Genomic DNA, 13,537 nt, shown 5'->3' with positions numbered 1-13,537 from the left:
ACCTCTGTTTTTTCTGTGCTGATAATCTTAGCATTTGGGGGCTGATTCTTGCTATTAGTGGCTTGGGCCTTTGTAAAGCAAGATTTGATTTATTATGAATGCATAATCGTGAACAAATCTTTGTTTTACGAGTTTAGCTGTCTTGTTTTGGTGTCACTTATATTTTCTACACTCTGCAGTTTTGTTGTTGTTCCAGATCATGGGGCTTGTTTTGAGGTCAGTGTGCAGCTGTTGCAGTTCTACAACTTTAAGAATCATACCAATCTCTGATATTTCAAGCCAAGGCTTAGTAGTAGTTGTTAGCTCTGGTTCCATTACAACTTGATAACATCTTGACTAGCTGAATGCATTGGGCTTCTTTTTTTTTTTTCATTTATTTATGATGATATGGTTTTTTTCTTCCTTCCTTCCCTCCTTCCCTACTTCCTTCAAATTTGCTGAAGAAGAAAACGAGGGAAAAACTGGTGAATGTCCTTACACTATGTGGCCAGGAAGTGGGGCTCAGCAAAAACCCCTCTGTGAGTATTCGTTTGCAAATGTAATAACATAATTAATCGTAAAGGGTCATGCTTATCTAGTTTTAGGCAGCAGGGGGATCCTAACGCTAAGGAATCATAGAAAATGGTAGTTATAATCTTGTTACAATATGAACACCAGCTAGAAAATGTCTGTGTTTTCCATTGCAACCAAAGCGTTACCCTTCCTTATCTAACCTGCTTAAAGCAAAATGACAGCTATAACTGTGGTTATGGAAACACACATTGTTGTCACCACTTCAGTTTTTATTAACCCCCTTCCTGCCACCGCCTTCCAGCCCTTTAAGTGAATCTAAATGCTGGGAGGTGAAGGCGACCATTCTGATCACGTGACCACTATGGTTGGCAGTCACAGCGGTCACAAAATCAGAAAGCTCCCGATCGCATCAGGAAGTATGCATCAAAAACTTTCTGGAAACTGTTGCTGTGCTGGGAGCTTGCAGGGAGTGCACTCTCAGCACAGTAAAGTGTTTACCAATAGATGCACATATGTGGCTGCTCAGCATTAAAGCCCACCCGCTGGGAGGCAGCATACTGGAAATGGTTAATAAGCCCCACTGTCACAGAATTTTGGGTAAACGCACTGTACAACTTATTTTAACATGCCAGTTATCATATGAATGTGTTTTAGACCTGTATGGCTGTTTCTGAGCTGTTATGATTGACTTTAAACTTACTAATTTAGAGATTTTCTAACCTGGAGTTGAACTTGTACTTTGTAACTGACTTTCTAAGTTGTGATGTGGAAATTGTGACATTACATTTATCCTAAAACATAGAAAACCCATATAAAGCCCAAAACCTGCAACCATGCTACCTGCCGTATGTACCTTAAAATTATACAAATGTAAAATGCTATAGGGCAAATCTTGCTCCAGCTTTCTTTGTCCCAGATTTGATCAGTGAATTGTAATTATTCCACCCATACCCTAAAACCTAGTTTCCGCTCGAGAATCACACCTTGAAATATTTGTACAAATACTCATGGCTTGTACACTTTTGGGCAATAAACAATCAAAATATTAATGCTGCCTATAGTAAACCAATATATAAGAATATGAATGGCTATTGTGGAAAGGCACTTAAATAAGTAGGACAGACTAATGGGTATATATGGTAGTTTAATTAAAGAACACGTGTGTCCATGAACTCCTTAGAGACACCAGACTTTCCCACCCACTAGACCAAGTAGTTTGCTTACATGTTTCCCCATCCCCTTCGGTTTTCCCTTAATCCTTATCACTGCAGCTTTCTGTTTCTCTGGATGTTTAATCTAAACATTTACACAATACCAAGAGGTTCACTAGGAGGAAGCAGCCGTCTTGTTCCCTAGGAAAAGTTCCTTGAGCCTGAGTTGTTCATTTTGTTCAACTTCGGTTTGAAGGCACCTGTCCAACATAAATAGTTAAAGTGCAATCTAAAAATAACAGGCAAAGGAATTAGGTGTGGACTGGAAAGCCTTACAGCTGAAAGCTGGATGCCAGCATTACTAACAGAAGCTATTACAAGGAGCTGTTTTCTGGTGAAGATTTTAATTCTACTTAATATTCCCAGGTCATCTTTTCTTCATGCGGTGATCTGGATTTGATCGAACACCAGACCAGTTTGGTGTCATCAGAGGATACAATCAGAGAGCAGGAGATCATGGATGATACAAACAGTGAGCAGCAATTCCGTGTCTTCAGGGATTTTGACTTCCTGGATGTGGAGCTTGAGGATGGAGAGGTAAGAGACAGAAGATGGCTGCAGCATGATATGAGCACAGGGGTCTTTTTCCCTTTTTGCACACATGTTAACATGCACCTTTTAGTCCTGAAGATTAGATAAACCCCCAAATAGTATATATTTTCTATAAAACAAAACCCCTAGAAAATACAATGGTAGTAGTTTCAATGTTTCATATAATACTAGTACACGTTAATCAAATGCATATTTTCCATAAACTAATACACTAAAGTTAATTTTAGTGCACACAAACACAATATATTACCCAATTTTTGTAACATAAAAAAGATGAGGTTGTGATGAGTAAATAAATAGACAGTATTTTAAGCCTTGAAATTGCACACATTCGTGAATGGCAACAAACTTTGGTACCTACACTTTTCCATAGGTGTAATATTAAAAGGCTCTCTGGGTTATCAGTTTAGAGTTAATCATAAATGATGGTCGTAGAATTAGAACTCTCACTCCGATGTTTGTGGGGATGTGTAAGAAGTGAAGCACAATTGTTGTTTTCATATGTAGGCATGCCCTCTGCATGCATTTTTACAATTAACGTTATACCTATCACATAGGGGGGAAGTAGTCCCCTATGTGATGGCATACTAATACTGCAGTTTCACAGATCCTGCTCTATCAACTTCTTTCCCATCCACAGAAGTCGGGGAAAGTGACAACCAAACCCAGAAGTGACGTAATACAGATCGCTTTCGTGTTCATTCACAGGAGAGGAGATCTGTAAATGGGGGTTACACTGCACTGGTAGATTTTGTCTAATTCCCGGAGTTGGGCCTTATGTAAAATATATGTTTTCTTCAAGAAAGAATTATGCAACAAAAAAAAATCTATATCTACAAAAAAAAGTTCCTTGTAAAAGAGGGACATTTTTTTCATGTGGCATTATGCTTTCTGAAAGATGCCGGGCCTTGGACTTTAATCAGTTCTTGCATCTAAATTACACAAAGTAATTAAATGTGCATAAACAAACATTACAAAGCTGCCCAGTACAGTACTGGAGACTACAAACAAATGACTGTGGACTAAAACAAATATTTTTTTTTTTTTTTTTACTAGAGCAAGGTTGAATAAAGCACATGTTGCTAGATAGCAGGTCCAGGCCTGGAACAAACTAATCACTAATTTATAATGGTAAACAGTGTCTTGCTTAAGACATTGTGGACATATTTTGTTTGCTGAGCTTGTATCTTTGCAGCAATGGCCTAAGAAACTCTGACACATTTGGCGAAATTGTACTTGTCACTGCTAACAAAATTTCTGACCAGGAAAGACAGGGATTTCACTGGATTTTTGTGTACACAAGTTATGTGGGTGCCAGCTGTGGATCAGGACTAATGTAAGGCTCCTGGACCACTGCAGAATTGACTATGACAAAAACAATTGAGTGACAGACAATAAAATATTGCCATCTATGTTTTAATGTACAATACACATTAAATTAAAAGTTATTTAACCTGATTTGTTTAGATCATTCATATGGCTCTATTTTCATTAGCACTTCATTAGTATACATTTAAACATTCACATTCCATTTATAAGTGTTTACCGCTATCAGTGTTGTCTCATTCTCATAACAAATGTATGTATAACTGTGGTGAATATATTCTCTAGAGACTTAAAACAGTTTTTCTCTTCGTTTTTTTTTTTTTGTTTTGTTTTGTTCTTGTTATATCTGCTATCCAGGAGCTTCAGGTAAGATGATGATGTTCTAAAAGTGAAAGTGTTTTTGACTTTCCAGGCACTGTCTGTCCATTTTCATAGTAGATTTCTCACAGACCACTCGGTAGCCATATAAGGCCCTATTAGAGGGAGCAGATCTTCTTAGATGCATGACTTGTGCACCTAAAATATATTGTTGGTGGCATGAAAACATTTTTGCTGTGGTTTTGGCAAATGACTAAAGGGGGTTTTGCTGCTAAATTAAGAGGACGTAATGTCTCACACTATTTGGAGAGTACACTTCTAGCTGGCTGTTGTGAAAACTGCCTTTTTAACTGCCTTACAAGGCAGCTCCCTCCGCTCTGTTATGCCTAAATTACTCCATAATTTAAAAAAAAAATTCACTGAACAGAATGGTAGAAAGAAATGTCCAAATAGTACTGGTTCATACAAGATTTCATTAACATATTCAAAGCCCATGTCTGGGCACCAGGAAAATATACCCTTGCAGTGAGGCCACCCTGCACTGCAATGGTTAGAGTGTATATTCACATTTTCACAAAAATGAAAAGGTGAACTAATACCCACCTCTCCCATCCCAGCTGCACTTACCTCCGTGGTGATGAGCTGCCATTGCCCACGCAGTCAGTGCAGCGTTCCAGAGATTTGAAATCCCCGCCCTTCTTCCCTTTCTTTTCTTAAGGGTTATGGGATGGATCAGAGCAATTCTGATTGTTCAAAGCAATCGTGCCAGCGCAGACCAATCAGAATCACTCAGATTCAGCCCAGAAGCCGTACAGAAAGAAGGGCAACAAGTGCAGGGATTTCAAATCCCTGGACCGCTAAACCAGCTGTGTGGGCATTGACAGTTCATCACCCAGGAAGGTGAGTGCAGCATGGGACAGGGGGTTGTGGTGTAGGATGTTCATGTTTTTATTTTTTTGTGAAAAGGTGAACTTGCACTTTTAATGCTTTTTATGTCTAGGATTTGAGGAATAAGCTGTAATACTCACCATATTATTTGCTCCACCAGCCACTCACCAAACTGTGTGACCAGTCCGCCACAGCCTCTTCTGTAGGGCATTCCGGCTGGCAGTCACACACTGACGTCATATACAATGCAGAACCTGCATTGTATATATAGACAGTGAGGGCCCACCCACAGCTTGAAGTGTTAAAGAGAAGAGTGCCCTGGCCAGAGAAACAAGAAATAAGCTAAGTATTACAACCTTATCCTCTAGGCCCTAGACTTAGCAAGCATTTAACCTTTGTAGTGCAGAGAGGCCCCATTGCAAGGTTACCTTTTATTGTAATTCTTAGAATTCAGCTTTTACATTTGCGAAGAAAGACATTAACAAAGGTGGATAATATCTAGAGGACTTTAAAGTACCCATGGAGATAACGTAAAACTGTTGACATCTGATGGTTGTGAGTGACTTCTACAAGATAACATAGAGAATCTGTTGATTATGTGCCCTCAGGGAAGGCAGAACATACTTACACTTATATACGCACATGTATTGTCACTGAGTACAGAAGGTAGTTCAGCAATTAATGTGGAATTCCGGGATAACCCTAGCTACTCTTACAACTGTCCCCTCCTGCCACCTTTGCTTACTAACCTGTGTAAGAAAAATGTGTATACGTACCTGGTCACATGACCTCGCTGCCCTGTGTCAGCCAGCACCGCTGCAGGGAAGTGGAGGGAGCACTGACAATGAATGGACCTTTGAAGTGTAAGAGTGTGATCACCACTCCATGCTTTACTAGCTATTGTTGGAGTGCTCTCTCCTCTTCCCTGACACAGGGGAGCGTGATCACAGGTCCGGAGCTGCCTGAAAATAAGTATACATATCTTTCTTAGATTCGTGAGAATAGTTGTGGGGAAAGGGGGGGGGGGGGGCAGTTTTAAGAGTTGTTAGGGTGGTCCTGGAATTCAACGTTAATTTTTGTATAGCACATGGACAAACTTGGAGATCTGATGTACTAGCAAATAGGCAGGTTAGACCTTTTTGCACAGTTTTTTCTTCATCTCCAGAATGAACGAAGGTAAACTGCATCCCAATGAGGCAGTAATGAGGGTTTGTCTGATATGGTGAAACAGTGGATGTGTATGTCAGATGAACCAAGCATGATTCTGGGCTCTAAATGTGCATTTCTGTACCATCTCATCTCTATGCACATGGCCAGTATAAGGAGTAGAAACAGGTAAGATAAGATATGTATAAACTTACAGTGTATGTTACTGTAAAGGAAAAACAGGGGGACAGCAGCAGGTAAGTGAAGAAAGCAAACTGTACCCACCTCGTTCTCCATTTGCTTGTCGGTGCAAATGCTTTTTAAAGTTAAAAGAGAAGTATGCTTATTTTGGCTCTACTTCCCTATGGGTTACAGAACTACAATGACTTTAGTCCTCATGTGACCCAGGATTGCCCACTAGCAGTAGATGGAGCAAAGCTGCTTCAGGCACAGGAAACATCCCAACAATATTGTCAGGATCCACCCCACTGCCTGATTGATAGCTGACTCCGCCTTTCAGGACGTAGCTTTGAGCCAGAGCCAGCCACTCCTGTCCAGTGAGCGCTGGAGGAGCAGAGCAGAGAACAGTGCTTGACAATCACTGCTCTCTGTTCAGAGCAGACCGAGAACTGATTGATCAGTGGTCTCAGTTCTCTGATAGCCTACGTGGGACAGCTGCAGCATCACACAGATGCTGCAGCATGAAAGTGAGTATGTATGTTTTTTTTAAATCCCATACTTTTCCTTTTAGTCCATCCATAAACAATGTTTACGTATTTGGAAAACTACTATATGAAATGTAGAGCACACACTGCCTGTTTATATGATTTCTCTGGTGTTCATAGCCTAGTCAAGTCTGTCTGACCTACCCACTGAAAGCTGCATTTAACTATGAGAAATTGGTGAAGGGAAAGGATACAAACTTGTTTGGCCCAAAACTGAACAAGAGATAAAGTAAAAGGTTTACAAAGTTTTAATTGTTATAACTTGGCACACATAGATCCATCCTGCGATGGAATATGGGTTTACGGAAAACCAAATTGTCATGCAGAAAAACTAGTTTTGGTACACTTGTGCATCTAAGTGTGCAGAAATAAAAAGAAATGCAGATTTGGGTCTACAAACACATCCATTTTGTAGGTTTGAAAGCTTTCACTGACTCCCCTTTGCTGTTAGAAGATACTATAGTTTAGTTCAGCATACACTAGACAGTGTACATTGGATGTTAAAGGGGTCTCTATAGCATCTGTTTGTTCTTATCAATCAGAATCATTTGTGTGTGGGTACGTTTACACTTTCTCTGTGGAGTGATCATACACAATCCAGTTTCAGCATTTCTTGTGATGTTTAGGCATTGGGCAATGTAGTGCTGCCTTAAAAGGTGACAATCAATACTTCTGACAGATTTTCCAGCCCTCTGGAAATATGGATGGAAAATCACCATGAATTCCATCTCACTCTTCAGCTTTGTGTTCAAACATGCCTCATTACCTTTCTGGGGCCAGCCATACTCTTATGTACATTCTTTAAACTACCATTTTCTTCCTTCTCACCAATATGTCGAAAGAATAACATAGGGAAAGTGGGTTCTCACGGTGGGTGATGAAAACCTTTATCTGTAGGACCTTGTTTTTATATGTTTTTTTTCATGGGGTATTGACAGCATTGGGGGTAAATCTGTGAGCAAAGAAAGAAAAACAAGTTAAGACCATGCAAAAGGCAAGAGGTCTGAACAAAAAAAAAATTAGTTAATCCCTCCACCCATACAATCGAGATGAATAGAAGAATCCTCCCTGCTTATACATTGTATTTTGACAGCGGGGACTCTCTGCTGTTAAAATCCACTGATCAGCAGGTGCCCATTGGCTGCAGCTGCTGATTGAGAAAAATTTTCCAACAAGCTCATTTGACAGATGTCAATCATTAGATCAACATCTCTTGCGCCAGAGTGGCCACACATGGATTGAAATTCAGCCAGTCTCTGCTGAACCTATCAAATTTCGATCCATCTACAGCCAGCATTAACCTACAACAACCGACTGAATTTCACCTTTTATCAGTCAGAACCATAAAGGATGGTTGTAGATTGGCTGCTTTGGGCTACTGGGCTTGCACTTTCTTATTAAAGTATATGTAAGACTAAAAGCTTTTTCATAGTCTTGGATAGAGTAGGGAATGGTTAGGACCCCTGTCAGGATTGGATTTGTAGAGAGTCACCATGACAAATAGGTTGAATCTACCTAGTAGGTACACAGATTTTGGAGCTATAGCACACTTTCACTTGTTTACCTATCCTTTTTTTTTACAGTGCTCAATAACTCAAGCTCCAGTTTACTCATACAGCTGAATGAGTCATAACAGTAACTCATTCCACCCCAGAGGCGGACTGACCATTCAAGAACTCGGGCACTGCCCGAAGGCCCGGGGTCAGTAGGGGGCCCCATGAGATGCCTCTGGTACCTTTCATAGACTTTTTTGGGTGTGGTTTGAGTGTGGGCGAGGACACAGGGGCCCCATGATCTCCTATTGCCCGGGGGCCCCATGAGTTGTCAGTCCGCCCCTGTTGATAAACATAAGTCTATATTTAGACTAAAAGGCTAATAAAGAAAAAACCCCAAATCCTTGGAATCATTGTAGCATTGGGGGCTTGTGCAGCAGGATTGGGAGCAATTTCCGCTGTTATCCTCTGTCAGTATAGAAGTAAGCTTGATGGCATTAACACTTATCGTATCAAATCTACTATAAAAAAAAAAATGTGGCTTTATATACATTTTACATTGGCCTTCATACTGTATGTATGTGTAGTGAACACTAGCACAAATGAAGTTTGTTTCCTGCTTTTCTTTTAATCATAAGGACTACTTCCTTTTAGGTACAGCAAGTAATTAGTACATTGTTTATAGCATGAAGTACAGGAAGACTGGTTCTATCACAATGCTTAATCTGGAAACCACACACTATGTGCAGCCTGACCATTTGCTGTGGGCTTTTTGATTATATACCACTTTGCAGAGGCCCCTGGCTGGAAGGCGAGGCTTGCAAAGATTATGAATCTCTCTGAATTGTAACTTGATTCATCCTGAATGTATCGTTGGCTGGCAGTAGGCTGTGGGAAAAAGCAGCCCATGCATTCGCTGATCTTGTGAAAATACAGGATCTTTGAAGAGTGGCCAGAGAAACATACTGTTCATATGACATCTAATTAAACACTTAGGCACTGGGTGGGTCTGCATGGCAGTCATTTTTAGAGAATGGGAACGTGCAGATAAAAACTCTTATACACGTCTGACTGAGGACGCTGGGGCTCTTCTAGTTAAAGACATTATTTCAGCATTACAGATAAGTAAATAATTTTCACTTGGCAATGCATTTTTATTTTTTGTATCATAAGATCCTTAGAATGTATCAGTTCAGTTTGGTCATCAGCTTCTAATGCTTGTTATTGCAGGGAGAAAGCATGGATAATTTCAACTGGGGAGTTCGTAGGCGTTCTCTGGACAGTCTGGACAAGTGTGATATGCAGCTCTTGGAAGAAAGCCAGTTGTCAGGAAGCACGCACAGTCTGAGCAAATTGAACCAGGATGACTCAGATGAATCTTCTGAAGAAGAAGATCTAACCACAAGTCAGATTCTGGAAACCTCTGACTTAGTAAGTGTAATGCCATTGTTGATAGGAATGGGAGAGCATGGTTTATGTACCCCTTTGTGACCTACTAAACCTTAAAAGCGGATTTCCAGAATGTACATCACCTTTCTCCCTGGGACCACCTTGCACAGCAATATGGTATCATCCCCATGTTGCAAACTCCTGCAAAGAACCAATAGTCCTGCTTATAGGGCACACTTGTATCTGCATGCCTGCGTTACTGGACACAAGCTGGTTAACATTGCCTTGCTAATGAATCATAGCAGCAAGGGGTCTTCTTATAATTTACCAAATTGGGGCATGTTGTTTTTAAACATTTTAGAGTGAATGTATAGGTTTTTTTTACATTTACTTTACTAACTTTTATAATATTCTTAATTTTTCTCCATTCACGGTATATATTAAAAAATCCACATAAATATTTCATATCTATATATCCTGCTATGCGTTGAAGCTATGTGCATGCTTTCACATTTTTACCTATCTGTTTTTGGCTGCATTGATGAAAAAAGCCTGTTTTTACATTTTTATTATAGGTACTTATATAGTAATGTCAGTTTACGCAGCGCTTTACATATATATTGTACATTCACATATGTCCCTAACCCTCAAGGGGTGTACAATCTAAGGTCCCTAACTTACATTCATACATACACATACAAGGGCCAATTTAGACAGGATCCAATCAACCTACCAGCATGTCTTTGGAGTGTGGGAGGAAATCTGAGTACCCAGAGGAAACCCACGCAGGCACAGGGAGAACATACAAACTCCAGGCAGGTGGTGCCGGTGGTTGGGATTCTAACCAATGACCTTAGTACTGCCAAGCGGAAGTGCTAACTATTTAGCCACTGTGCTGCCCATACATTTGCTCAATAACTCAAGTTTCAGTTTCCTGACACAGCTGAATGAGTCAGAGCAGTAACTCATTCCACCCCCTTCTTGTTGGGATAAACATTAGTCCAAATTTAGCCTAAAAGGCTAATAAAGAAAGAACCCAAAACCTTTGACATCATTGTAGTATCAGGGGCTTAAGCAGCACGAGTGGGTGCCATCTACATCATTGTCCTCTGTCAGTACAGAAGTAAGCTTGATGGCTCATGTCATATTAAAGTACATGTAAACCCTCACTTTGTAAAACAACCCACTCTGTTTAAATAGAAATGAAAAACAAAACATTTGTGTATACATCAAAAAATCATTATAAATACCCTTTTTCCCTTTTTAATAAGCACCGCATACCCTCTGTTCTATATTGCATAACAAGCTTCGGAAGGAGGAACAGCAGGTCACTAGTCTTTCCAGCTAATGACTGTGTAATGGGGGGTATCAGCACAAACCTGACCATTGGATTAGCTCCCATCACAGCCAGAACACTGCCCACGCTGTGCTCTCATGCCTAGTGTGGTCTGTTTTTAACAGGAAAGCAAAGGGACTGGCAGGGACACCAGGGATTTCACACAGAGGGAACAATACAAAGAGAACTGGATACTTTTTTGCATACAAATACATGGTACAGCAGACACATATCAGAAATATGAAAGGTTGGGTTTACATATACTTTAATATTCCAGTCATACAAATAATGTAATATAATGTATATAGTATTTGCTGGTAATTAAGATATTTCAGTGGAAAGATTGTTTAGAAACAAAACACAGTCCAGCAGTCTAAGGCTTCATGCACACTAGCGTTTTTTAAGCTCCTGGAAGCTGGTATTCGCTTTTCTTTTTCTGCTCCTAGAAGCTATATAGTGTTATCCTATGTCAGTGATGGCGAACCTTTTTGAGCCGAGTGCCCAAACTGCAACCCAAAATCAACTTATTTCTTTCAAAGTGCCAACACTGCAATGAAACCTGAATATCGAGCTTTTGGTTTAGAAAAAACAACTCGTACAGTAGTGCAAACTAATTAACAGTACAGGGATGACCAGAGACTGCGGACAGTACAGGGATGACCAGAGACTGCGGACACAGTACAGGAGATGACCAGAGACTGCGGACACAGTACAGGAGATGACCAGAGACTGCGGACACAGTACAGGAGATGACCAGAGACTGCGGACAGTACAGGGATGACCAGAGACTGCGGACACAGTACAGGGATGACCAGAGACTGCGGACAGTACAGGGATGGCCAGAGACTGCGGACAGTACAGGGATGACCAGAGACTGCAGACACGGTACAGGGATGACCAGAGACTGCAGACACGGTACAGGGATGACCAGAGACTGCGGACACGGTACAGGGATGACCAGAGACTGCGGACACGGTACAGGGATGACCAGAGACTGCGGACACGGTACAGGGATGACCAGAGACTGCGGACACGGTACAGGGATGACCAGAGACTGCAGACACAGTACAGGGATGACCAGAGACTGCAGACACAGTACAGGGGATGACCAGAGACTGCAGACACAGTACAGGGGATGACCAGAGACTGCAGACACGGTACAGGGGATGACCAGAGACTGCAGACACGGTACAGGGGATGACCAGAGACTGCAGACATGGTACAGGGATGACCAGAGACTGCGGACACAGTACAGGGATGACCAGAGACTGCGGACACAGTACAGGGATGACCAGAGACTGCGGACACAGTACAGGAGATGACCAGAGACTGCGGACACAGTACAGGAGATGACCAGAGACTGCGGACACAGTACAGGAGATGACCAGAGACTGCAGACACAGTACAGGAGATGACCAGAGACTGCAGACACAGTACAGGAGATGACCAGTGACTGCGGACAGTACAGGAGATGACCAGAGACTGCAGACACAGTACAGGAGATGACCAGTGACTGCGGACAGTACAGGAGATGACCAGAGACTGCGGACAGTACAGGAGATGACCAGAGACTGCGGACACAGTACAGGAGATGACCAGAGACTGCGGACAGTACAGGGATGACCAGAGACTGCGGACAGTACAGGAGATGACCAGAGACTGCAGACACAGTACAGGAGATGACCAGAGACTGCGGACAGTACAGGAGATGACCAGAGACTGCGGACAGTACAGATGACTGCTGACCTTTGGGGAGGGAGGGGGAGCGGGTACCTGAGTTTTTTTTTTATCTTACCTGTTCCTTTATCCAGCCGCGCGCTGTCTTCCCGGCTTCTGTAGTGTGGGCGCTCGTCGGACAGCCGGATGCCCAGTGCGCATGCGCGAGAAGCGCTGCGCTTTGTGATTGGTCCGGCGGCTTCTGGGATCTGTCATGTGTCCCAGGTACCGCCTTACCATTCACAAAGAGCACTGCTTCTTGCGCATGCGCACTTGGGACCCGGCTGTCACGCACACTACAGAAGCCGGGAAGACAGTGCGCCGCTGGATAGAGGGACAGGTACGGTCCCACTGCAGAGCTGAGTGGCCGGCCCGGTATTCTGACACGGCGGCGGTGGAAATACTGGACCGGCCGCTCTATATTCGCTCCATAAGACGCACTGACATTTTCCCCCCTTTTTTGGGGGAAAAAAAGTGCGTCTTATGGAGCGAAAAATACGGTATTCTCCTGGCGTGCCCACAGATAAGGCTCGGCGTGCCGGCTGTGGCACGCGTGCCACGGGTTCGCCATCACTGTCCTATGTGTCCATTCACACTACTTTAGGCTATTCAGCGTCCAGGAGCAGAAAAATAATTTTTGTAGAGGTATTTTGTAACGTTTCTTCAGCAGAAAAAAAAGCTCCTAAATGCTGCTAAACGCTACTAAAACATTCCTAGCAGCTTTTTTCTGCATGTACTGTAAAAACGCTAATAAAACGTAAATGCTACTAAAACGCTCCTAAAAAACTCTAATACCGGCGTTTTTTATCTAGCATTTTTTCCAGTGTTTTTTTTTTTTTTTTAGCCTAAAAACACTCATGTGCATGAAGCCTAATAGTTGATCATGGTGCTGCTCTTCACTTGAAAACAATAATCTATCTGCTG

At 42.0% G+C, this 13,537-nt stretch overlaps 1 protein-coding gene across 7 annotated transcripts in view; it reads left to right on the top strand.

Annotated features, from left to right (window-relative positions):
* Nucleotides 1–13,537, top strand: part of FRY (FRY microtubule binding protein) — a 578,133-nt gene that overhangs the window by 507,833 nt on the left and 56,763 nt on the right. For 6 of the 7 annotated variants that reach the window (XM_089690883.1, XM_089690882.1, XM_089690879.1 and 3 more), the window contains 3 exons: nucleotides 444–518; nucleotides 2,091–2,261; nucleotides 9,403–9,603. In XM_089690883.1, coding sequence (XP_089547009.1) covers nucleotides 444–518; nucleotides 2,091–2,261; nucleotides 9,403–9,603 — 447 coding nt within the window. The remainder of the gene's footprint in view (nucleotides 1–443; nucleotides 519–2,090; nucleotides 2,262–9,402; nucleotides 9,604–13,537) is intronic. The other variant, XM_089690880.1, reaches the window with a different exon arrangement.

The sequence above is a fragment of the Staurois parvus genome, unplaced genomic scaffold (genome assembly GCF_062004578.1).
Source record: "Staurois parvus isolate SC_StPar_1 unplaced genomic scaffold, SC_StPar_1.0 ptg000544l, whole genome shotgun sequence".
Taxonomy (NCBI): Eukaryota; Metazoa; Chordata; class Amphibia; order Anura; family Ranidae; genus Staurois; species Staurois parvus.
Note: the sequence above shows the minus strand (reverse complement) of the source record. Positions and strands in the feature narration are given on the sequence as shown.